This window comes from Ochotona princeps, chromosome 11 (assembly GCF_030435755.1).
Source record: "Ochotona princeps isolate mOchPri1 chromosome 11, mOchPri1.hap1, whole genome shotgun sequence".
NCBI classification, from domain to species: Eukaryota; Metazoa; Chordata; class Mammalia; order Lagomorpha; family Ochotonidae; genus Ochotona; species Ochotona princeps.
Window position 1 is genome coordinate 43,599,242 of NC_080842.1, and position 23,409 is coordinate 43,622,650.

A 23,409-nucleotide genomic window follows, 5' to 3' on the forward strand; every position below is an offset into this window, starting at 1 on the left:
AGGGAACTTCCTGGCCTTTATAAGTATGATGTAAAGAAAAACAAGAATTGCCACACTTTTATGTTAAATCAACTTCATTCAGAATCCCATGGTTAACTGTTCACTTTTAAGGCTCCTTTTGCCATTTTTCTAAATATGGGCATTAGTAATAACCTATAAATATTGCAAACAGACTTTAAGTTGATCCTTCATAAAGTGAAATGAAGAAAGTGATAAAACCCTTTCTATAAGAAAAGAAAAATCTGTTCATATTGTGGAATCGTGGCTGTGTTCTCACTGTGGAGACAGTATGCCATGATTCTAGGAAGCGCCACTTCCAGCTCCCTTCAGCAGATGGCAGCAGGGCGCTGCGTAGGAAGTCCAAGGAGCCGCATTTACCCAAGCTCTCTTCCTGGAATTGTGTAGGAGCATCACCAGGGCAGCTGGCCCATGTCAGCTAGCACTGACAGTTTTCCTCCTGTTTGCTACATAGTTCGTAAGGATCCACATAGAATTACGTGGTATGTGAGGTTCAGGTACATGTCAGTATTCAAAACAATCTTTCTCTTTCAGCAGGCATTAATGATTTTATACCTGATTACCAGCCCTCCCCTATGACCGACTCAGGGCTTAGTTCAAGTTCTACCTCTTCTAGCATCAGCTTAGGAAATAACAGTGCTGCCATGTCACATCTGCACACCACCATCCTCAACGAGGTTGATATCTCAGGAGAGCAGGATGGAAAAGTCAAAACCCTCATGGAATTCATTACCTCAAGGTAAGACTTGCAGATCTTAACTCTTCTTGGTAGAATTTAGGTCAAGGCATCCTTGCATTGCTCAGCTCTTGTAAGCCATGTTTTCTTTGTCTGAAATGACATTAATTTGGAATACACAGGTTAGTAATGGAGAGTATTTTGAAAAGAGTGATGTAACCAGAGAGATTCTTTTATACTTACACAGAGCAAGACCTTAATCATAGTTGAGTGCCCAAAGAGAGGGCCTACTTGTATATTCCGTTCTCAGTAGCTATGTTATCGATTGGTCACCACACATTTATCTATAGTCTACTCTTTGCAAAGCACTACAAACAAAGAAGAAAAATAGCTAGGGAGAAAGAGCTTGTTGTCACAGCAAAGCAAAATCACAGGGGTATGAAAAAATGAAATGTGGTGATTTACCCATTTAACCATCATGCTGAGAAAAGAGACCATGATATACAAGCAATGAACTCAAGGGTCATGTTTGAAAACTACCAAACTAGATGGAGAGAAGGAGCCATGATTCAGTGAATAAGTGGAGAAGACAAGCAGTAGAAGTGGAAGGGACTATAGGCAGAAAGACCTTGTAAAAGGTGTCTAGGGCATTTTGGACTAATAATAGGGAACTTGGGCAATGGTGCAAACACATTTTAAAAAAGAATCAACAGGGTTTGGCGCAGTAGCTTAGCAGCTAAAGTCCTCAATTTGCACGTGCCGGGATCCCATATGTATGCTGGTTCGTGTCCCGATGACCCGATTTCTCATCCAGCTCCCTGCCTGTGGCCTGGGAAAGCAGTTGAGGACTGCCCAAAGCCTTGGGACCCTGCATCCATGTGGGAGACCTGGAAGAAGTTCCTGGCTCCTGGCTTCAGATCGGTGCATTTCCGGCCATTTCCACCACTTGGAGAGTGAACCATCAGACAGAAGATCTTCCTCTCTGTATATCTGACTTACCAATAAAATAAATACATCTTTTTAAAAAAAAAAGAATCAACAGAACAGTATTCTGCACTAAGCTTTCCCTGCGAGCTTAGCTAGCAAGTTAGCATTGCATCAGTCAATGAATTCCATCATAATCTAAATACAGTCAAGCCCCTATAATTTTGACCTGTAATACATAAATAGTAATCAGTATACTCTTCTAACTTAGCAAATGTTGGCACCTTTTCATTCTACTTCTGAGGGAAATTGACAGTAATATTGGTTGAAATTGAGATTAGTTATTCCTCTGCTTGCTAGAAATCATTAATTTGCATATATATAGTAGTATGCAGAGGCACAACTGGATTTATTTAACTGCTATCCTCTAAGATGTGCGGAAGTGTGGTTTAGGTAGGAATGACTAAAATTACTTAAACTAATTCAACATTAAGGGAACCATATGTGCTGTGTCTTTTCAGAAAAAGAGGGCCCCTTTGGAACCATGAGGACGTTTCTGCCAAGAACCCCAGCATCAAGAGTGCCGAGCAGTTAACCACATTCTTAAAACACGTGGTTTCTGTATTTAAGCATTCAAGTGCAGGTACCTTTTAATAAAATCTAACGTAATATTCCTTTTTCATGAATTGGCAAATTATTTAAAAATACTTAGCAAAAGGTTAATAGCTGATTTCAGTTTTAGGGCTTTAAAAACTAAATGTTGACAGATACGTTTTGGTTGAAGAAGAATTAAACTGCTACCTTAAACAAATGCTGGTTATAAAATTCTGACATCTTAGTTTTGTGTATGATGACATCATCAAATTGTTTAATTAAAAAGTTGGAGAGACGTGGAGATAACACACTTAAATTCTTTCTTGTTTACTGGCTTCTCTGGTGTAATATTTAACGTATTTCTGAAGATCAGTGGAAATCTGTATGTCTAAAACTAAAAATGTCTGGAGACATTTTTTGAACGATTGCAGGCTAGTGCTAAGGGGATCAGTACTGACAGCCAGTGGGTCAAGGCTGGGAGCACTGTTGCCTATTCTATGCTGCTGACCTTACTGCCCTCCAACAAAGTATCTGGCCCCAAAGGTCAGCAGTGCTGAACTTGGAAAACCCTAGGCCTTATCATTACTTTCCTAGGATTTAGACCAAAGACTCATCCACAATGCAGATGGAGTTTAAACCCAGAAAAGGGACTGGCATAACATGAGACTATCAGAGGCCAGTACTGTGGCATAACGAAGTAGGTTGCCACCTGCAACGCTAGCATCCCACATGGGTCCCAGTTCTAGTCCTGGCTGATCCGCTTCTGATCTGTCCTTGTTAATGAATGTGCCTAGAAAATCCGTGGGAGATGGCCCAAGTGCCTGGACCTCTATACCCACTTGGGAGACGAGAAACAAACTCCTGCTTCCAGGTTTGAGCCTGTTCCAGCCCTGGCCATTGCAGCCATTTGGAAAGGGGACCATCAGATGGAAGATTTCTCTTTCTCTCTCTAACTCTGACTTTCTAACACATTTTTAAAATCTAAAGAAGGAAAAAAAATGTGAGTGTCCAGACAGCTTGCTGGGTCAGTGGGACGAGTATGGTATTAGAATAGCTAGCCAGATTAAAATCACTATACATTCTAAAACATGCCAACAGCCTCCGCTTGTCTGTTTTCAGAGGGAATTCATTTGGAGCGCCATCTCAGCGAAGTTGCTCTGCAGACAGCACTTTCTTGTTCTTCTCGACACTACGCTGGGAGATCCTTTCAGATCTTCAGGGCCCTGAAGCAGCCTCTTTCTGCAACAACACTGTCTGATGTTCTCTCCAGACTGGTCGAAACTGTAGGGGACCCCGGGGAAGAGGCACAGGTATGTCATTGCATTCTTTCCAAGGTTAGCTAGTTGCCAAGGATTCACTGCTGAATGCAGCTTGCTGCAGCTAGAGTTAGGTAGCGGTCAGACAGAAGTACTAATGTCAGGTGCCCACATCTGGCTTAGGGGTGAAGGCGCCCCTTCCACATTGTAGTACCTGGGTTACATCGCAGCTCTGGCTTCGAAGTCCAGCTTCCTAAAACCCTCCAAGCACTGGTGAGGGCTCTAGTGATTGAGTTTCTTTTACCTGGGAGGCCTGGATTGAGTTTCTGTCTCCTGACTTATTTCTCTCTACCTCTCTGTCAAATTAATTAATGAAAAAAGAGTTCCTAACGTCTGATTGACCAAAAGCAAAGGATTAAGAGGCACATTTGTTTTATAATTAATATTTATCAGCCACTTAAATCAAATAGTTTAATGCTTGTTCAGGAAAGATACACACACAACCCCCTTTGGATATTGGGTAAAAGAGAGGAAGCTAATTTGAAGTGTCAAGTAGAGCATTAAGTTTCATTTCTTGAGATGAGCTAAGTGAAATATTACACTAGAGAATAAAGATTTCACAGACTAATGATTTTATTAGCACTATGGTAGACATTGAGGGTATAGGGATGAACTAGGCAAATTCCCTGGCATTCTGAAGCTTCCAGTCTACTGAGGGAAACAAGATATATCTATTCTATTTTTTAATCTGCCGGTGTGGCCTAACACAATTTTGCTTAGTGATAAACAGTGTGAAAACAAGGCAAAGGATTGAAAGAGCGCTGGGGAAAGGGAGTCATTTTGTATGTGATAATCTGAAAACATGACTTTGGAAAAGATACTGAAATGAGCTGAATTCTTCTGATAACCTGAAGAAGGAACATTTCAGACAGAGGGAACGAGGCCCCAAGGTAGAACCAATCTCCTTTTTTGAGGCGCATCACTGAGATCATTGGGGTTAGAAACTAGTAAGGGAATGGCAGCAAGTCCAGATTCTGGGAGGCCCAACAGTCCCTGCTGCAGGCTAGGACTCTGCCATGAAGGCAGCTCACTCTGCCTTCTGGGTAGGGTGTGAAAGAGAGAACAAAAATGCATGTAGAAGTCCAATTAGGAGTTAGGCAAAAGTCCAGGCTCACATGGGAGCATCTTAGATTCAGGGAAGCTCTGGAGGGAGAGAAGAGCTGTCAAATTTAGGATGTGTCTTAGTAGTCCTTTCAAAGCTTTTAGGTGGATCCAGTTTAGATTGTAATAAAGGAAAGTGGCAGGCATACGACCCACTACTTGGGACTCTGTTTCAGGGAGCCTTGGTGCGAGTCAGGCTCTGCTTCTGATCCAACTTCATGCTTTGTACACTCTGGAGGCAGGAGACAATGACACAAGTATTTGGGTCACTGCCACCCACATGTAAGACTGGGATGGAGTTCTTGGGTCCTGACTTTGGCCTCTTGAAGCCCTTGCTGTTGTGGGTATTTGAAGAGTAAACCAGTGCATAGGAAAGTTTTGTTTCTCTTCTCTCACTGCCTTTCAAATCAATGAATTTTAAAAAAGAGAGAGAGAGGGCCCGGCGGCGTGGCCTAGCGGCTAAAGTCCTCGCCTTGAAATCCCCGGGATCCCAAATGGGTGCCGGTTCTAATCCCGGCAGCTCCACTTCCCATCCAGCTCCCTGCTTGTGTCCTGGGAAAGCAGTTGAGGACGGTCCAAGGCTTTAGGACCCTGCACCCGCGTGGGAGACCCGGAAGAGGTTCCTGGTTCCTGGCTTCGGATCGGCGCGCACCGGTCCGTTGTGGCTCACCTGGGGAGTGAATCATCGGATGGAAGATCTTCCTCTCTGTCTCTCCTCCTCTCTGTATATACGGCTTTCCAATAATAATAAAATTTTTAAGAAAAAAGAGAGAGAGAGAGAGAGAGAAACAAGGATAATTCTTGGATTTCTGACCTGAACAGTTTCAAGTAAATTATGGTGCTATTACAATCAATTATACCATTATTTTGATGTGTTTTGTCAGTCAGTAGGCTCTTGTTGCTTAAGAACTTAATCACCTAATATTAATGTGGAATTTATTCTATTTTTAAGTCTCTCACCAGGTAGTCCATTGCAGTTTCTTTTTACCAGTGCATAATTAATTAATCTCTGCCCTTTCTTTCCAGGGATTTGTGATTGAGCTTCTTCTCACATTGGAATCTGCAATTGATACTTTGGCTGAGACCATGAAGCATTATGACCTTCTTTCAGCCCTTTCTCAGTAAGAATTTAAACAAGGCAGCCCACAGTATACAGAATTCCCATAGCAAGATACATCTATAGCATTGTGTTATCCTAATATTGGTGGAGAGAATAATAATCCAAAACAAATGGTTTATCAATAGGAAAATGGACCTCAGGCCTGTATAGTCTTGACACTAACATGGACAGTTCCTTTTCCAATGCCCATTGAGACTGTGTCCCCTGAGGTTCATTAACACGCTCCCACCTGCCACACTGCACATCCAGTTGCTCTCCAGACAAGATCTCTCCCAACCACAGCAACCCACCCGTCTCAAATGACCACTTCTCCATGGAGCAGCCTTTTCTCCTGCTTTTTCTACCTTCCAGACCCCAACTCAAGGAATCCTTCAAGTCCCACCTCAAATCTCAGCTCCTAGTTAAGCATTTCTTACTCTGCCAAGATGTTATTGCTTGCTCCAAGCTTTAGGTTTTCACGGTGTATTCATATTTTAATAAGTTGTTAGCAACCTTTGAAATTGTCCATTTTTTACATGTCTTTGTCCTTTCCCCAATGCTCTGTTGAACATTCCCAGCCATTTCCAGGCTACTGACATGTAGAAAGCATTTTGTAAATAATTGTTTTAGTCAACAGTAATTGAGTATTTATAAGGAGAAGTCAAAAACTAAGTGTTGGAACTTGATTCTCTTGGAAGGAGCATGCAGTTGACAGAAACAGGGATAGCAGGACCGTGGAGTTTGAGGATAATATAATAATAAAAGGGAAATCAGTTCTGCTTTGGACTTAGTGTGTCCGGAAGTTCCAGAACTGAAAGTTATCAGTGTTTACTGTAGCAGAATTTCTGCACAAGGCACATCTCATCCTAACTCAAATGAGGCACTTAGCCACAGTGGAAAAGGTACTGTTGTGTGTATTTTGTTTTGCTATGGAGAGAAAGCTAAAATTTGATTGAACAAAGTCAGATATACTGAAAAATGGTCTTTCTGGTTACACTTTCTGTTATTTAGGGATTCTAAGAGTTGAGTGAATACAAAGAAGTGATCACGTGTATCTCTCTCTCTCTCTCTTTTTTTTTTAAAGAACCTCATACCATGATCCTGTAATGGGAAATAAGTATGCAGCTAATAGGAAAAGCACTGGACAACTCAATCTAAGCACAAGTCCCATTAATAGTGGCAGTTATTTGGGATACAACAGTAATACAAGAAGCAGCTCTTTGAGACTTAGTTTAATTGGTGACCGAAGAGGTGACCGGCGGCGGAGTAACACACTGGATATCCTGGATGGACGGATTAACCATAGCAGTAGCTTGGCAAGGACCAGAAGCCTTTCATCTCTCCGAGAGAAGGGCATGGATGATGTGCAGTCTGCTACTGAGCCTACCAACTTGATGGCCACCATTTTTTGGATCGCAGCATCATTACTAGAATCGGATTATGAATATGAATACCTCCTGGCCCTCAGGCTTCTCAACAAACTGCTTATCCATTTGCCTTTGGATAAATCTGAGAGTCGAGAGAAGATCGAAAATGTACAAAGCAAATTGAAATGGAATAATTTCCCAGGCCTTCAGCAGCTCTTCCTTAAAGGTTTTACCTCAGTATCTACACAAGAAATGACCGTGCACCTCCTCAGTAAACTCATTTCTGTCTCCAAACACACATTGGTGGATCCTTCCCAATTGTCAGGTGATGTTAATATAATTGCACCAACGTTTTGCATTTTCATGTAGTGGAATGTGAACTAAAATCATGTGTTTTGAAATTACTAATTTTGGCTTCTCTGCAAAGAATTACAGCTTTTCAGATGTGACATAGCTTAAATTAATTGGTAACAGCCAAAACAATTGAACTTAAATATCAAGTATCATAGGCAATGAACATAAAATGGCTTCTGAGAAAGAACCATTTACAGAATACCTTTAACTTTTGAAATAATGTGCAATAAACTTGGTTATTGTTTGCTTTTTTTTAATAGGCTTTCCTCTTAACATCCTTTGCTTATTGCCTCATTTAATCCAGCATTTTGACAGCCCAACTCAGTTTTGCAAAGAGACAGCTAGTCGAATAGCAAAGGTAAGCAAATGCTTCGGCGAAAGGTGATGCTACAGGGCAGCTATTCTGTAGTGTATCTAAGAGAAGGGGGAGCTCTAAAAAGTCTTCTGTCACTTCCTAAGTGAATTTGGCATCTAAATTATTTTCTTTATGCATGTAAAGGAGTTATTTGGTGATGGTGAAAGCTAAACTGCTCAAATGACAATGAATAAAATCATTTAGAGTGACACTCCTTTGACTCTGGGTCTTTTTCTACTCCTTCCCTGTGCTTGATTATTCTGTTTCTGTTTCATTGATTCATTCCCATTCATCTACTAGGCATGGGGCTCAGTGCTAGGAATACAACCACAGCACAGTAGATAGAATAATACCCTTGTGGGCCTTACAGTGGTTAATCCGATCAATAGGTGGACAGCCGTGTCAGGGTCTAATGGGCACGTCCCCTTAGAGGAACTCATACCTAAGCTGACAGTGAAGGCTGGGTGGAAAACACCAAGGATCCAAGGAGATCCAAGAGTGGGTGAGGCTGAGGCCTGGACTTTCCTAAGAAGAAATTCCATGTGCAAAAGCCCCGAGTCATAATATAATTTGGGATTCTGAAAGTTCTTCCTTCCTTCCTGCCTTCCTTCCCCCCCACCCCTTTTAACACTTTCTCTTCCTTCTCTATATACTCCATTCTTTTTTTCTTCATTGATTTCTTCCCTCCCTTCTACATTACTGAAAACAGTATTGTAGCTATTAAGTCATCCTATAATGTTTGTTTAAAAGTGTTGTGGCTCATTTTGGAAGACATTTTGACATTTCCTGGTTTTAATAATTCCCATTCTTCAAAAAAAAATAAGAAATTCTCAAATGGCCTCGTGCGTAAGTGTCATTCTTAAGTTTTTAAATCAATCCTTGAGTGTTGAAAAAAAGGCAAGAAAGAATTATATAAGAGTGTATGTAATATTCATAGAAGAAATCAATCAAAACATAAGGGAAAGAAGCTAGCGAAAGTACCCAGGAAAAACTAAAGTTTTCAACAGAAAGGAGCTAGCACATAAAAATCCTTTGGAAGAGCTCTTCTGCTGAGTGATTTTTGGAATGCTGGAATCAGTTAGCAAGTAGCATGGTGATGGACAGATGCAGCCTGCAGAAAGCCATAAAAAGCAGCTGCTCTGCCATCAGCCTTGGTTATAACTCAGAAGGTACAGATCATCTGTGGGCAGCAACACAATGAAAACACACCCATCCAGATGGATATGATTTAATAAGTGATAAGGAAGTATTTAATAAAATGTGATGTCCATTCCTAATTAGATGTCTCAATAAGTTAAGTGCTAATCATTTAAAAAGTTTGAATATAAAAAGAAAAAATATTATTATAGTTAGTGCTAACATGTTAGTTTCTGAAATAAAAATTGTAATGATAGAAAATAAGCCGAAAGTTGGCTGCAGTTCTTGGTTTTGCTTAACAAGTGAGTCTAATAGAAAATTAAGTATTGAGAGGTTTAAGAAAAATCAGGATTATTAGAAATAAATATTGTTGTTTGAAAATGATTATTTGCCCTAAAAAAGCCAATTTTTAACACATGCATTTTCTCTAATTTGGCCTTATAGGGTTTAAAATTTACTAAAATAACTCATTCTTAATATTTTGTTGGCACGTCATTAGAAAAATGTAACCCAGAATTTTTTTTCTTACATAAAGCATAAAGGTTAGAAAGTACAAGAGAAATAAATTCTATGTTGCTTTAATTTAGGATTTCAAGGAAATGAAAGGCAGAAATGCCCTAATTAAGCAAAGCGGAGGTGTTTCAGAGTAGCAGCTGCAGCATGTGGATCATGCCTGCCGAATGTTGGGGTGACGGAGAGGCAAGCCCTGAAGAGTGTCCAAAGCACTTGAATATTTAGGGGCTAATGTGACTTCAGCAAGACACAGTAAACTCCCCAATATCTTTTCTGTCTCTAAGAAATTAAATATGACCTTCTGTGAATGATGAACTGTTTTTAAGTCTGCTTGCTTCCTACCGGGCAGCACACAGGTTCCCTCTCTGCGTGCTTTTAGCAGCCTGCAGGATGTGAATTCAATTGATTTCTTAATTACTCTCTCCTTTCCAACTCTTGAGAGTAATTTTCTGCCATTATGTGCTTCCTCATTATGCAAAAATCCTTGGAGAACATAGAATGTCAAAATGAGGTAACCCGAAAGACAAATATTGTTCCCTTTGATTATGGCAAAAAATAGTATGTTGAAAGGATTGTTATAAAACACTAACTCATTTGTTTTATGATAATACTTCACAGCATATATTCTAACTCTGAAAAGTTTTCTCTTTTCCAACATAGATTTTTAAGAATTATTCTTTAGAAAACTATTATTTAAGAATGTAAGAATTCTATATCAATGCTTTATCTTCCAGGAACATTTTTGCATATTTTAAAGAATTTGAACAAATTTTTATGAGATCCTAACTTTGTGACTTTTAAAAATAGTCATAAATTGTTATTTTGAAATGCAAATAAATATCACTCACATTTTGCTTGTTTCTTTATGATGTGTATAAGACTGATTCACTAAAGCAGTTGTTTTTAATTACACAGAAAAACTGCCAAGATATTGTGTTAAGTACCTAAGCAGATGGCATATTTTTATGTTTTGGTCCTGTTCAATTATAATGTCCAAATGATGAACTTGAGACCTTCCAAACTAATCAATGTCTTCTGTATTATCAAAGTAAAAGCCAGTCAAACTCATTTGAAGGCTGAGATATACAGTTAAAAATGTAACACTCTAAGTTCTTTGCAAAATGCTCTAATACTTATGAAATACTGAAAAAGCATTGGTGTGAGGAGAGTGGAAATAGAAAAGTTAACAGCAGAAATTATGATGAGGCTAATTAGCCTTTTATGAAAAATAACTATCAGGATATTTTGTGAAAATAGCATAAATTGATTTTGTTGCAACAGATTTGAAATCTATGCATAGCTTTGTGAATCCTTATTTGCGTGGATTTCAAAAGCTGTTTGCACTAAAACAGATGCATATTTTGATTCCATGATTGCACAAATGTTTGGAAGTGCCCAAGTGCGTGAAACTGGTCTGGGCCCTTTTCCATCTTTGCCTTGTTTATGTGCCCCTCAAAGGAGGAACAGACAGATTGGGAAGGTGTATTGGGCCAGTACTGCCCCTAACGCATCCCATGGCTTATCCAACAGCCCCTCAAAAGTTGGTACATTTTAGAGAGGCTTCTCAAAGATCAGGCAAGGGCCAGGGTGGGGTCCACCTGCAGAAAAGGTGCAGAACAGACAAGGCTGTTCACTGCTTGTCTGAGAGTCCCCAATGTGGCTGTGCTAGAAGCATTTGCTCGTGACCATGGCAGGTCTGAACATCCCTGGGAGTCCCCTAGCACCCTGTGGATTTAACAGAACAGCTACACAGTGACATGCAGGGTTTACAAAAAGCTGCTTTGACAGAGCACCAGACTGATAAAAGCCACACCATTTTACACCCACAGAAGCGTTTGACACATTAATCCTCTTGCCATGGGATCTATTGTTCCTCTCCCAAGACTGCCTAATACCTTGTCTTCTGTTTCATTTTTCTACTGTCTGGAAATAAAATGCTTTAAAGCTAGATGAGCTCATGAAATAGATGAAGGGTTTAGTATAAAATCTAAAATAATGTGAGGGTAATGACAGGGTTTGTTGGTTTCCTAGGTTTGTGCAGAAGAAAAATGCCCGCCACTTGTCAATCTGGCTCACATGATGAGCCTGTATAGTACGCATACGTACTCCAGGGACTGCGCCAACTGGATCAATGTGGTGTGCCGCTACCTGCACGACTCCTTCTCGGACACCACGTTCAGTCTCGTGACTTACCTTGCCGAGGTAAACGTCCTCTCCTGAACCTTTCAGTGGCTTTGTCTTTAAATACAACACTCATCGCAAGTTGTCTTTAAGAAGGCTATAGGTGATGACCTCTTTATAGAGACAGATACAAGTAATTCTTATCAAGTATGAAGCTTTTTTTTTTTCAGTCCTAGTATTTATTTCCTGATTTGCTGTCCTTAAGTGACATAAAACTAAATGTAAGCCTTTTTCTTTGGTGATGATGGTGTAGTGGTTGTTCTCTCCATCTGAAATAAATGGTGCTTAACTAAATTACCTAAGGAAATAAAAATTACCCAATTATCTTTTCTGAATCAAGGAGAAATTATAATGGATATTACCTGTTATGTTATTAGTCTCTGAGTTTAGGATAATCCAACCATAAAACCCATAGGTTAAATTTGTTGTGGCTTACAATATCCTACATGTCAATACTGTTTTCCTTTCGCCTGATTAAAATGTTCTTTTTAAACATTTCTTAACAGTTGTTAGAAAAAGGGCTCTCCAGCATGCAGCAGTCACTTCTTCAGATAATCTACAGTCTGCTCAGCCATGTGGACTTGTCCACAGCCCCGGCCAAGCAGTTCAACCTGGAGATCATAAAGATAATTGGCAAATATGTGCAGGTGAGTGACCCCAAACCCTCTGCATGCTACCAGTCCTCTCAGAGCGAGCTATGATTGTGCAGAATTACAAACACTTTAGACACACAGTGATATGTTCAGGAGTGTTGACTGCATGGAACACTCTCTACAGGTGACAAAAGCCAGAATCAAGTGATAGGCCTCCTAGGTTTCCTAGTCCTAAATTCCATAATTGTACTACCAAACGCACATTTCAGTATTGACTGAAAGGAACAGGCAGACCTCACAGGCAGCAGTTGCCAGCTCCAGAAATTAGGATTATGACTCATTGTTATTTCTTTCTCTGGGCCCTTTCTATTGTTAACCAGATCCACAGAATGAAGAGATACTACTCTTAAAAACAGAAGACCTCTTTGAGGTATCTGTATTGAAAACTGCTTTTTTTTTTTTTTTTTTTTTTTGCCTTTTAGGATTTATTTTATTTGTGTTTGCAAGGCAGAGTTAGAGAACAGGAGAGACAGAGGAATATTACTTTCACTGTCCAAATGACTACAACAGCTAGAGCTAGAATGATCTGAAGCCAGGAGCCAGGAACTTTTTCCAGGTCTCCCTCAGGGGTACAGGGACCGAGAGGCTTGAGTAATCCTCCACTGCTTTCCCAGGACTGGGAGCTGGATCAGAATTTGAGCAGCCAGGACTTGAACCAGCACCATAAGAGATGCTGGTGGGGGTGTAGCCCAATAAGCCACAGTGCCAGCCCCTAGAACTTCTCTTTGTGAGCAATAGAAGTGCCATATATTTACAAGGGAGAAAAATCAAACTGTATTTAAAGGACAACAAATGAACCTTGTCTATACTGAATTGTACCATTGAAATAGGTGTTCAGAAAACCTCATTAATGGTAACTCTGCCTTTCAATTAATCGATTAATTAATTCTAAAAAAAGAAGGGGGGACATAGCAAGGGAGGGGAGGAGGAGAATACGCAAATCTGTATTGTATCCAAAAAATCTTTATTATTATAATAATAAGCACATAATCCAGCAAAAAAGTCAAGGAAGAAGAAGGAAAAAAAAAAAAAAAAAAAAAAAAGAAAACCTCATTAATGAGCAGGTCAGTAGCCTGGACACAACTGAAAACAAGCAAAAAAGTTAAGTCTTCTTCAGTGAGTGTTTTTGTGTATATTTCCAGTGACATTTATATTCATGAGAGCAAAACTTAGTGAAATGCTTAGCAGTTCTGTTCTGGAATCAGGGCTAACGATCAAGTTCCAACATGGGATACAAGCATTGCAACCAACATTTTAGCCACTGAGCCAAATGCTCACCTCTCAAATACATTTTCTTTAAAGTTTTATTTACTTCTATTTGAAAGGCAGATTTACAGGGAAGGAGAGACATCTTCCATCCACTGGTTTACTCCCCACATGGCTGAAATGGCTTGAACTGGGCCATTGCAAAGCCAGGATCTTCTTTAGAGTCTCCCACGTGGGTGCAGAGGCCCAAGCACTTGGGCCATCCTCTGCTGCTTTCCCAGGTCATGAGCAAGGAGTTTAGTTGCAAGAGGAGCAGCCAGGACTTGAAACCCTTGCCCAAATGGGATGCTGGTACCACCAATGGAGGCTTAACCTACTGTGGGGCTAAGGGGCAAAGAGGTCACTAAGCCAATAAGATGGCAACTAACAGTCCAGGTCACTGGCGGGTAAGATGGTGGCCAAGGACAGAGCCCTGGGTGTGAAACAGGGCAGGAGCCGTGTTGTTTCAAAGAAACACTGATTGACCAGGGCCATCTCACTCACCTACCCCTGGCCTATGGGAGGTGGCTTCCACAGTCATTGTCCTAGTAATTGGCTCCTAGTTTCTCCCCTCCTGGAATTCCTGAAATTCCTGGCCTGAGGCTATCCCTTACCCTATATAAGAAACTGAATTTCCCCAATAACTCAGAACTGCTTAGACAGAACCCCTGACCATCTGTTTGTCTCTCGTGAGTCGGGAGGCTGGGTGGCGGGCAGCAGCTTACCCCCTCTGACAGTGGGGTACTAGAGGAATCTGTGGGGGAGATCCCACAACCTACTGCATCTTGGCATTAGCTCCTTCCACTTTCTTAAAAAGTCAATTGATGTTTATAAAGCAGTCTCTGAGAAAAAAGCAAGACCTTTCAGTTCAGTCACATTTTTTTGCACATGTGGATTCTAATCAATCTAGCAGGATAAATGAACTTGTATTTTCTGTGCTTTTGTAAATCAGACCTTCTATTAAGGATTTCGCAGTTAAAAAAATGATTTTTACAGATGTTTCACAGAAACATTATTTCCATAATCTGCAGTATATGCTAACTTTGTGCTCTTAAATATGCATTTGTGACTTTTATGGTTGTTTCTTTTTTAAACCAGAGCCCTTACTGGAAAGAAGCGCTTAATATATTAAAGTTGGTGGTGTCACGCTCTGCAAGCCTTGTTGTACCCAGCGATATCCCCAAGACCTATGGAGGAGATATGGGTTCTCCTGAAATATCCTTCACTAAAATTTTTAATAATGTCTCTAAGGAGTTGCCTGGGAAGACCTTAGATTTTCATTTTGATATATCTGAGGTAAGATGCTCAAGAATTGATATCAATCCCTAATTAGAAGATTCCACATGTTCATTCATTTATGCATTTTCACATTCAGCTAGTGTTGAGTGAGCTCTTCTCAGTGTTAGGCGTTGGGGTAGGTGCTTTGAAAAGTGGGGGTGGGGTGGGGGGAGGTCTTCTCTCAGAAATCTACATCTCCTAAGGAAACAGGCTAATAAGCATTGTAAGAAGTGTTTGGCTGGAAGTAAATGAAAAATGTTACAGGAACATGCAGCATGGCTCTAAAGGAGTAGTTTAGAAAAGAACAGATAACATGCAAGCTGAGGGTTGAAGACATGGAACCCTGGGTAGGTATATATGGCAGTTTGACGTGGAGATGTTAAATTCAAGAGAAAGAAGTGCATGTGAATGAAGATTTGTAATAGTGAGGGAGCATGATGCTCTGAAATTCCAGCTAGTATAGAATCGCTCAAACATGGATTCTGGGGAATGGAGAAAGAGTGTGATGGGATAGGAGGCTAGACACAGGAAGGGCAGTATCTCAGGGATCCTGTATGCCATAGTGGGAGTAAGGTGGTTTTCTGATAAAACACTGGGAGCTCTTCAAGGGTTATTACCTGGAGTAGGAAATACTAGAATTTTCATTTTGCAAAGAGCACTAACAACAAGATGAAAAATAAGCCAGGAAGAAGGAAGTAAGAATCATGGGGGATGATAGCGTGTGACAGTCCCAACCCAATGGCAGAGGAAAGCATGGCTTACCAAAAGAGCAAAGAACATGCCGATGGGATTTTCTGGGGAGAGAGTGTGAGGTGACGAAGAGGCATCAGTGAGTTGTTGAGAGGAATGGGACTGGAGGAACAGATCTTCACAGGGAAGTGGGGGGCATGAGATCAGTCTTCAACATCTTGATTCTGAAGCAACTGAGAAACACTGATGGAGGTCAAGTGGGCGATTAGATTTAAGTCAAAGGGGAAAAAACTTGGGTGGAAATAATGAATGTAAGGACTTTCAGTGTTGTACAAGTGGATAGCTAAAACTATGGAAGAAAAACAGAAAACCAAAACTGAAATAAAAACTCAAGTTCTCAGTGAACCTTGAGAAGCCAAGCACTTCCAGGTAGGGCCACCAGTTCAAAAGGATCCTTTACCAGGGCTGTGTTGCATGTTAACACAAACTCAATATGCAACTTTTGACTCTTGCTGGAAAAATTGTAACTTTTCCCTCAGCATCTGAAACCACACTTACTTGATGGTCGCAGTGCCACTGAAATGGTCTTTCGGAAGCTCGGGAAGAAATTTTGGAAAAGGAAATTACCACTCAAATATTTCAGGGATTTAGGAAGATAAAACTTAAATATCTACCCACTTTTTATTTTTTATGATGTTTTATTGCAGTTTCTTTTGGCATTAGAAAGTATCCTAAACTTTCTTTGATACTTTGTTTCAATAGAAAATGTATACTTCTGATTTTTTGTGTATGAAAAAGTGAGAATTTATAACATGGGAACATGATAAAGAAGTGTGATGTCCCTGTTTCTTCTGAGTCAAAATTGATTAGATCACTTGATTTTTGTGTGTGTGAAGTGCTGCTGGTTTTCAATTTGCTTCACTGAGACTTCGTCATTACCTAGTGTACATATGCTCCAGCAAGGGGATCACACATGGTCCAGGGAACACGTGTGTAGTGAGAGAGCGGCACATAAACAAATTAGAACCCGCATGCTGACTGCCCAAGGGTAATTACGCAGAGGGGGTGATGCTCTGAGAGGCCTCCTTGGAAGTGTGCAGTCACTAAATGATGAGAAGAGTTAATTAGCAGATACTCCATGCAGAGGCAGCAGTGGCCAAAACAGAACCTTAAAGGAACATAATGTTTTAAATAATAATAATAAGACGTAATGTGTTTGAGAATGAAAAGCAGGATGATTTTTTGCCGAGTTTGAAGTTGAACAGGGAGGAAGAATAGTGAGCAATCGTAACTGAGGAAGTAAGACAGCAGCGGATAATCTGACATGCAAATGAGCTTCAGTTTTATTTTCAGCTGCAAGTTCAAAACTTCACAAAGCCAGATAAATATAAATGAGTCAATCATCAGAATGTTTTTACTTACCTTCACTGTTTCTAAAGTATATTATTAAAAACAAGACATTAAATACAACTGATTGGGATCACAGGTGATTTTTTTTTTTAATTTTCTGAACTTTCTACAAAGAGGATATGGTTTATAATGATGGTGGTGAGTAGAGTTGGTGGTTTTTGAGGAAGACAGATTAATTTGAAAATAGGACTAAGCTCTGATATCTCGGATATAAAGTACTCTCCAAACTCTTGATTTATATATATATTCATACACACACATATTTATCTTTATTTTTTTTGTAGCATCTCCTCAGGCTAAGTAACCTCTCTCTTTATATCATTTACTGGTTATAGTTTATGTGGAAATATCTGAGACCAACACTCACATTTTGTTTCAATGTAGACACCAATAATTGGAAATAAATACGGCGATCAGCACAGTGCGGCTGGAAGAAACGGGAAACCGAAAGGCATTGCGGTCACGAGAAGCACTTCCTCAACCTCCTCAGGTTCCAATTCTAATGCCTTAGTTCCTGTTAGCTGGAAAAGGCCCCAGCTATCACAGGTACATTACCAAATATCAAAACAGAACATTCACAGGATAGAAGAGTCGATTGTGCTATTTGTATGAAAAGTTGAGAATTCTTCTTATTTTACCAATAATGTTCACATTTGTCCTATTTCCCTTTAGCGAAGAACACGAGAAAAGCTAATGAATGTACTCTCTCTCCGTGGCCCAGAATCTGGCCTTCCAAAGAACCCATCTGTGAGTAATCAGGAAGGCACATGTCAGGGGTTTTTGTTTGTTTTGTAAAGATTTATTTCTTTTTATTGGAAAGTCATATTTGCAGAGAGGAGAGAGAAATATATTCTATCTGCTGGTTCACTCCTTAAGCAGCCACAGTGGCCAGAGCTGAGCAATCTAAAGCCAGGAGCCAGGAATTTTCTCTAGGTCTCTGACATGGGTGCAGGGTCCAAAGACTTTGAGCCGTCCTCGACTGCTTTCCCTAGCCACAAGCAGGGAGTTTGATGGGAAGTGGGGCCACTAGGATTAAAACCAGAGCCGTTATGGGATCCTGCCACATGCAAGGCGAGGACTTTCGCCATTAGGCTACCCTGCCCTGCCTACATGCCAGAGTTTTAAAAGTCCTGTCAGTCCATGAAAGAATGATTCTTCCTCAGTGCTTTCATTTTCTAACTTCTTTATAGTATTAACCAAGAATGAAAAAATATTTGTTAAAAAAATATTGTTTAAAAATGAGATGTTCAGCTAGTTGGCCATAGGGCTAAATTTCAGTTGTAACATTCCTTGAGGTAGGAAAGTCTATTTTTGATTTTACAGGTTTCGTTATATCATGCATGCAGAGTGACAAAGCTGATGGATGGGGCTTTTGTTTCTGTTCTTGTGGATTGCCAGGTTGTATTTTCTTCCAATGAGGACTTGGAAGTTGGCGACCAACAGACCAGCCTAATTTCTACAACAGAGGACATTATTCAAGAGGAAGAAGTAGCTGTGGAAGACAACAGCAGTGAGCAACAGTTTGGTGTCTTCAAGGATTTTGACTTTTTAGATGTTGAATTGGAAGATGCAGAGGTAAGGACGTGGAACTTCTATAATGAAAGTTATAGATTAGTTACAGTTGTCTGAGAACTAAGGACTTGACCATAGGAGCCCCCTGGCTTTTCTAAAGATTTATTTATTTATTTATTTAAAAGGTAGATTTAGAGAGAGAGCTCTTGCAGTTGCTGATTCACTCACCAAATGGCTTCAACAGCCAACAACAATGCCAGGAGGCTCAAACTATGTCCAGGTCTCCCGTGTGAGTGCAGGGACCCCAAGCACTTGGACCATCCTCCACTACTTTCTCAGACATGTTAGGGAATTGGATCAGAAGTGGAGAAGCCAGGACTTGAATCAGTGCCCATCTGGCATGTGGGTGTTGCAGCTGGCAGCTTAACCTGCCTGCTTCACAACACCAACCCTGGGCATCATTACCATCATCATCTATGTCAAGTAGCAGAATATATCTGAAATAGAAGTGAAACATCAGTTTTTGGTATTTATTTTTAAAACACAAAGTAAGGAAACGGTTTTCCTAAATTATTTTTAAGACATGCTTACATTTGAGGCTTTGGCTTTCTAGAACTCTTCCCTCTGGCTAATAACCAACATTCCTCCCATGTCATGCCTCTCCAGTTCATTTACCAAATGCCCTCAACAGCCAAGCCTTGGCCAGGCAAGAGTCAGGAACTCTATCCAAATCTTCCACTTGAGTACTGTGTCGCTGTGTGTTGTCTCCCAGGCACATTGGCAGGAAGCTGGATCCCAAGTGCTCTCTGATATGGGATTCAGTCATCTAAAGTACCAGCTTCATGTACCACAGTACAACACCAGCCCCTGGATGCCATCGAAATGCAAATTCAAACTCAAGTAGACGAACTTAGGGAACAGCTAGTTCAGCTCTAGAGCTAATAGTGGATATAGGCATGGCTCAGTAAGATCTCTGGCTGTTTGTCTGCAGTTCTCTAGGTCTGCAAGTCAACCTTAGACAGCAGTGAGGTGTCCTGTCTTGTGTGCACGTATGATCTCACACAGCAGTGTTCTGATGATCCCAGGTGTGCCTCCAAAAATGCTGAGAAAAATAAGCAAGTCGCTTTCCTGTATACTGGTAGCAACTTGTTGTCCCATCTTTTTGGCCCAAGCTGGTATGCACACTTATTTCAGAAGCAATGACTTTGACAAGTAGTATAAGGTTGCCTTGATAGTCTTGAATTTCTAAAGCTGAGGTCAGTTCCCCAGACTATAGTCCGCTAAATCTGAAACACTTGTGTTAAGTATGTCTTTTAATGTACATTCTAAAATTATCACAAATGTCTGTCTGTGAGAAGACCAAACTGCTGTGTTTTGATAGTATCTTTTCTGAAGAACTCAGTGTCTAGTAGCTGCTATGCAATCCTCAGCTCTCAGATGGCAGGTACTTCCTTTGGCTCTGAGACGTGAGGCATAGTAGGAACTGTACAGGCCAGTGTTGCATCACAGTGGTAGTTGTTCACAGGAGTCCAGTAGTTTGGGGAGGTGCACTCCCTTCAGCGGTGCCTCTGCCTCACTGTGGTTGTGAGGCCAGGACTATGGGCTCAGAGTCACACAGATACCTTCTACTAGCTCGGGAGCTGAGCAGTCTCAAAAACACAATTGCACAAGAGCAGGGAAACCCCAGAACAAGTATTGTGCAACACCATGTCAGGCACTGGCTTTCTAGGTTTTTTGACACTTATCTGCAGTTTATATGTTTTTTTTTTTTAAGATTTATGTATTTTTTAATTGCAAAATTAGATTTACAGAGAGAAGGAGAGACAAAGATTTTCCATCTATTTCCTGGTTCACTCCCCCAGTGGCCCCAACGACCAGAGCTGAGCCAATCAGGAGCCAGGAGCTACTTCAGGTCTCCCATGTGGGGGCTGAGTCCCAAGGCTTTGGACCATCCTGCACTGCTTTCCCAGGCCATAAGCAGGGAGCCAAAAGGAAAGTGGAACAGCTGGAATACAAACTGTTGCCCATATGGGAACCCTGCGCATGCAAGGCGAGGACTCTGCTCCAGACCCAGTTAATGTATTTTATATCACAAACCAAGTATACATCTAGACACTTAAAGGTTCCGAGAATCTGTATACTTACCGTGTGCTGTGCATACTGGCATGTTTTGTTCTCTTCCATTTCATTGCTTTGTCTTTTGTTCCCCACAAGAGACAGACCAGATCTTCTAATAAGGAATTCACACTCAATTATTTGCAAAGCATCTCTAGGAGAGATTTGCACAGCCAAGTGAGAAAGTAGGAGAGAGACTGCCAGTGCCCCTTCACAGTGAGCAGCTTCTGAATTCCCTGGTGCTTATTTGCTTTTTTCTCAATTTAGAATTTAAATTTCTAAAGGCAGGCTCTTTACCTCTTTGTAATATTTAGAGTTTTTTTGTTTGTTTGCTTGCTTTTCTTTGAAGAGCACTGTGAATACTTTCACATTCCTCCGGTGCTCTAAAATGCCAATGGTTATCAGTATGGCTTGTTACAGCACCTTAATCAGGGTAGGTTAGTGATGCTCGTTGTAGTAATCAGGAAGGAAGGAAAGAGTGCTCAGGTAAACCTGATAAATACCCCACAGAACATCAGGGCTGCCAATAGGCCTTGAGAAACAACCAGGAAAGAGCAGACTGAATGGACACATCTCTTACACCTTAATTTCCAGCTACAATTTCATTTAAAGTAACTTCCTCTGCTTTATTGAGAAAAACAGAGGAAAACTTCTGTCCCAGACAATTTCTTGCTGAATAAAGAGATAAAAATAAATGATGGGTTTTTGGCCAATTCAGTGTAATGTTTTTGCATCAGGGCCTAAGAATGATTATAAGAATTACATTATTTAGAAAAATTATATTCTTGTGAAAGGGTGATTAGCTTAGAGTAACAGAAACATAACTGACATCCTGAAGTGGGGTAAAATTGAAAGGTGTCAGCATTTCCTCTTGCTTTTAAATTGGCAACAATTGTGCCTTCATCACTGTGATCTGGATTTCAATTTTAGTTAAAAAAATAAAATGACTGTTGAATTTAGCCATTGTGTTCAAGAGCCAACCTATAGCTAAGATCATTGTGACCTTGTACGTTGTCAGCTAAATGTGGTTATTTGAAGTCATTTTTCCATTGCACTAAGTACTAAATGTACCTTTTTAAGAGTTTCTTCAAGTTTGTGTTGCGAAGGTGCATTATATAAACATTGCATTAAAGTGTCTGTCTTCAGTGACTTCTTGACAGTGTATTTTGCATAAACAGAATAGTTCGAGTCACATGCTGACTTCCTGAACAAAATATCATCTAGAACTTGAGTCAGTCTTTGGGTTTGAGAAATCACAAAGAATTCTCCCTGGAAGTGTAGTGTTTATTTCAGTGTTTGTCTCCGTTCTTTCTAATTCTGTGTATTTTCCCTTTTGCTAACCAGGAGCTGCAGGTAAGTCGCAGCCTGGTGTTGTGGATTGTTTATTTGTTGTCAACTGTGATGTGTGTGTCTTTTTTGTGGTCTCATTCATGTTTATGTATGGTAGAATAGAAATGACCTTAAAGAATAGATTTAATTAGTCCCCGGTGATGCGAGATAGAAAGCTAAGACAGTCAGTTACAACAGGTTGTCCTGCCAAATCATTCTGACCTCTTTAAATGTTAAAATGCATTAGAAGTTTAAAGAAGTTGAAGGGCTGGTTGAAACTCTACTTTTGATGATGCATTAGGTATTTTTCATCGTGGTCTGCTTCCCGGATAGGTTACAGTCACATATTTGTATGCGTCTGTTTGAGGTCTTAAAGACAGTGTTTTACTTCTCCAGGGAGAAAGCATGGACAATTTCAACTGGGGAGTTCGCCGGCGCTCCCTAGATAGCATTGACAAGGGAGACACACCCTCCCTGCAGGAGTACCAGTGTTCCAGCAGCACCCCCAGCCTCAACCTCACCAACCAGGAGGACACGGATGAGTCCTCGGAGGAAGAAGCGGCGCTCACGGCCAGCCAGATCCTCTCGCGCACACAGATGGTATCCGGTTACACTTTCATTCAGTGCCCAGGGAGGGGAAAGCCAGCAGTGGGACCCAGCTGTCCACTGTGGTTCTGCTGCTCGTGCAGGGATGCCATTTTCATGTCACGCTAAGCCATACCTCCCTTTAACTGAGACCCATTTATTTGCTCCAGGCTCTGCCTGATGCTGTTCTGGGGCTGGCCACAGTGCTGAATGTCAGGGCCCGAGCTAGAAATGCAGAGCTATCGCTTTGTGGCTGGCTCTCTGTCATCTCCCCTGTCTTGTTTTGACATCTCAGTGTTGTCCAATATATCTTTCAGCAACTTCCACATCCTCTCCGCCCACCCCCATGTAGGTGTTTAATGATAAGCTGCCACTGATCCAGGCAGTCGGCCCCAGCAGGCAGGTCTCAGCAACCTTATGTCTGAGCAAGCTACCTGGTTTGTGTGTGTGGACTGTGTGACCTCTCAGGAATGGCCAAGTTCTTGGCAACAGCACTGACTGAAGGAGGTGTAGTTACTGTTCCTCGGGCCAAACTGTAGGCTCAGGAAGCTGCCTGTGTCTGTGTGAAGGAGGAAAGCCACCCGGCCTGCATAGCTGATTCATACAGGTTAGTCCTCAGGAACGCCATGGCAGGAGACGGATGGCTTCTATCTACAAGGCCAACCCTACTCAACGTGATATTAAGGATAAGAAAAAAATTAGATTGATGGCTGTTCATAGAAAAAGATGGGTTTTTGCTCTTATGTACTCTGAATCATAAACTTGATACTTTCTTGTTGAACATTAACCCTGCAAAAGTGCTTAAAACATAAAGTGTAGTAGTTTTACTCACATTAACAACCAAAACATTTTTTTTCTTAAAGATTTATTTTATTTTTATTGCAAAGTCAGATATACAGAGAGGAAGAGAGACAGAGAGGAAGATCATCTGTCTGATGATTCACTCCCCAAGTGACC

General features: G+C 40.8%; 1 protein-coding gene across 12 annotated transcripts in view; it reads left to right on the forward strand.

The window, feature by feature from the left end:
* FRYL (FRY like transcription coactivator) overlaps window positions 1-23,409 on the forward strand; it is a 247,737-nt gene that overhangs the window by 201,599 nt on the left and 22,729 nt on the right. For 10 of the 12 annotated variants that reach the window (XR_009246299.1, XM_058670127.1, XM_058670121.1 and 7 more), the window contains 13 exons: window positions 553-757; window positions 2,140-2,261; window positions 3,332-3,522; window positions 5,656-5,750; window positions 6,813-7,420; window positions 7,710-7,807; window positions 11,486-11,656; window positions 12,142-12,282; window positions 14,632-14,829; window positions 17,296-17,457; window positions 17,584-17,658; window positions 18,310-18,486; window positions 22,264-22,467. Coding sequence is in view for 11 of the 12 variants with exons in the window: in XM_058670127.1 (XP_058526110.1) it covers window positions 553-757; window positions 2,140-2,261; window positions 3,332-3,522; window positions 5,656-5,750; window positions 6,813-7,420; window positions 7,710-7,807; window positions 11,486-11,656; window positions 12,142-12,282; window positions 14,632-14,829; window positions 17,296-17,457; window positions 17,584-17,658; window positions 18,310-18,486; window positions 22,264-22,467 (2,447 nt within the window). In the remaining variant the exon portion in view is untranslated. The remainder of the gene's footprint in view (window positions 1-552; window positions 758-2,139; window positions 2,262-3,331; window positions 3,523-5,655; window positions 5,751-6,812; window positions 7,421-7,709; window positions 7,808-11,485; window positions 11,657-12,141; window positions 12,283-14,631; window positions 14,830-17,295; window positions 17,458-17,583; window positions 17,659-18,309; window positions 18,487-22,263; window positions 22,468-23,409) is intronic. The other 2 variants (XM_058670120.1, XM_058670130.1) reach the window with 1 other exon arrangement.